Below are 2,063 nucleotides of genomic sequence, written 5' to 3'. Positions count from 1 at the left end.
TATATATATATAAACTTTATGCAGTGGTGACACCACAATTCACACTTACTGCTTATTGTATATCATTTATGCGTTTTCTTAGGCAGTTAACCAAACCCAAATCACCACAGGGCCAACTATCATACTCCATATGAAATGTCCCAACAGAAAGCTGCTTCTTTACTTTAGGACTGAAACAATCTTAAGATGCACCGCCAGGGTAAAGCATTGTGGTTCAAACACAATTTGCCTTCACCTAGCCAGTAAGCTTGGGGTACCAAAAATGGTGGTAATTGAGCCTTAAAACTGTCTAATAAATGTTAACATCATGGAAACGTCAACATATTATATAAGTAGATGCTAATGGATTTTAGATATATTTCTTCTCAAATGATACAAGAGAATAATTGGGGTTTACAGCTTTAAGTCATAGGACTATGAATCTAAAGCCATAATAAACCACCAGCTTAAATCATGCTCCCAAACTTCCGTACTGTATTATAGCTTACATAATCTGATTATAAATATGAAAACATAACGTTCTGTAATATTTAACAGCGCAGAAGGCACAATGCATACATTTCAAAAACAATAAATTCTGCAAGATAGTATACTATTGCCCCTGGCACTAGGTTTGCCTAACACTAGATAAGGGTCAGACATAGTTATATCCACTTCTCTGTATGGTTCCACCCTAGTACACATAAAATGGAAAACCAGTGCCTGCTAGTTATCTACATCTATGCTATATTCTACCTGATCAGACATAACATTCATGACATTCTGCATCAGCCTTCATAATGTATTCTAAGACCTGATGTTTATTACAAAGAAGATCCAGTGATTGCAAAGATCACAGCAATCCACGTCACATATCCATCTCATCAAACCAAAAACTTCCTTGAATTCAAAAGAAAAACCAAGCAGAAAAAACACTTGTTCAAACGAGTATATAAGCTTGTGACTTACAATAAAAAGGATTCACCACTGGGTGTCGTCATCAATAATTTAGGGGTGAGAGATGAATGCTAGATTTAAAAACGAATGGTTTACCATAAAATCTCACTTTTGTTGCAAAGCACATTGAAAGTTGCCACATACAAAACACACAGGAATTCTGGCACATACTGTATATGGATGGAAAGTGAAAAATGAAGGATTGTGTGGCAGTGTATTCTTTGTACATTATCTTATAGACCTCTCTCCCATGCAGTCACAATTTCTGATCACTCATGCTAGCCATTCTGCCACACTTAACAGCTCATAGTACAAGGGTCGCTTTTTGCTTTTCCTGCAGAGTTAATAACACTCATTAGGCAACGTCCAAACTCTTCTAGGATCATCCTCTCTGTGGCAGCTTGGGATTTCGAGAGCTTCTCTCCCTGCTCTGCCTGAGCAAGAAGGCATTCACACGTGGCCTCAGCAACTTCTCTTGTGACAAATGTGAACGGCAGCCTGAAAAATGGTACATAACACATATAAGCCATATAAGCCATACATTTTACAAAAATAAAAACAATCGCAGCCAGATGCAGCATTTTATAGTAATGTGAACTTCCCCTAATGGTTTCTTCAATTTGGTATTTGTTGCTGAAGAGTAGGGATGTTCAGCTGGTAGGCGACGGTCAGATGGCTGGAGGTGACCAAAGTCACTCTAGGCAGGCAGCAGGAACGGATCTAATATTAAAGTTCCATGTGGCTCTTTCCAAAAGGGAGCAAGATCAAAGAGATGCTTCCTCAACACTGTGATTAGAGACTTTTACCAGAACAGAGTCCAGAAAGCACCCAGTGTGGAATCGATGGGTCTTGCCGTGCATTGTGTCAGCACAATGTATGGTTGTCAAGCCAACTACTTCATTAAAACTAATAATTATCCGTCTTACAAGAGCCAGTGTTTATCTTGTATCAGTAGGCATGTGTCAGATTATTTCAATAATTTTACACCCTTGATGTGTACAATTATTGTGCTCCAATCTAACTCTTGCAGGTTTAAGTAAGACATAACCTTAACTGCCTCCGGGCCGGCTGTAGTAAAAAAACGGCCGGTCAGGAGCTCTCTAGATCTGAGCGGGCGTCTTTAGACG

At 39.0% G+C, this 2,063-nt stretch overlaps 1 protein-coding gene across 1 annotated transcript in view; it reads right to left on the bottom strand.

Annotated features, from left to right (window-relative positions):
* Window positions 1–944: 944 nt before the first annotated feature.
* Window positions 945–2,063, bottom strand: part of LIN54 (lin-54 DREAM MuvB core complex component) — a 36,288-nt gene continuing 35,169 nt past the window's right edge. The window contains exon 13 of the mRNA XM_018570975.1: window positions 945–1,434. Coding sequence (XP_018426477.1) covers window positions 1,233–1,434 — 202 coding nt within the window. The 3' untranslated portion in view covers window positions 945–1,232. The remainder of the gene's footprint in view (window positions 1,435–2,063) is intronic.

The sequence above is a fragment of the Nanorana parkeri genome, unplaced genomic scaffold (genome assembly GCF_000935625.1).
Source record: "Nanorana parkeri isolate BGI_ZX_2015 unplaced genomic scaffold, ASM93562v1 scaffold1645, whole genome shotgun sequence".
NCBI lineage: Eukaryota > Metazoa > Chordata > Amphibia > Anura > Dicroglossidae > Nanorana > Nanorana parkeri.
This window is presented reverse-complemented; position numbering and strand designations above follow the sequence as displayed.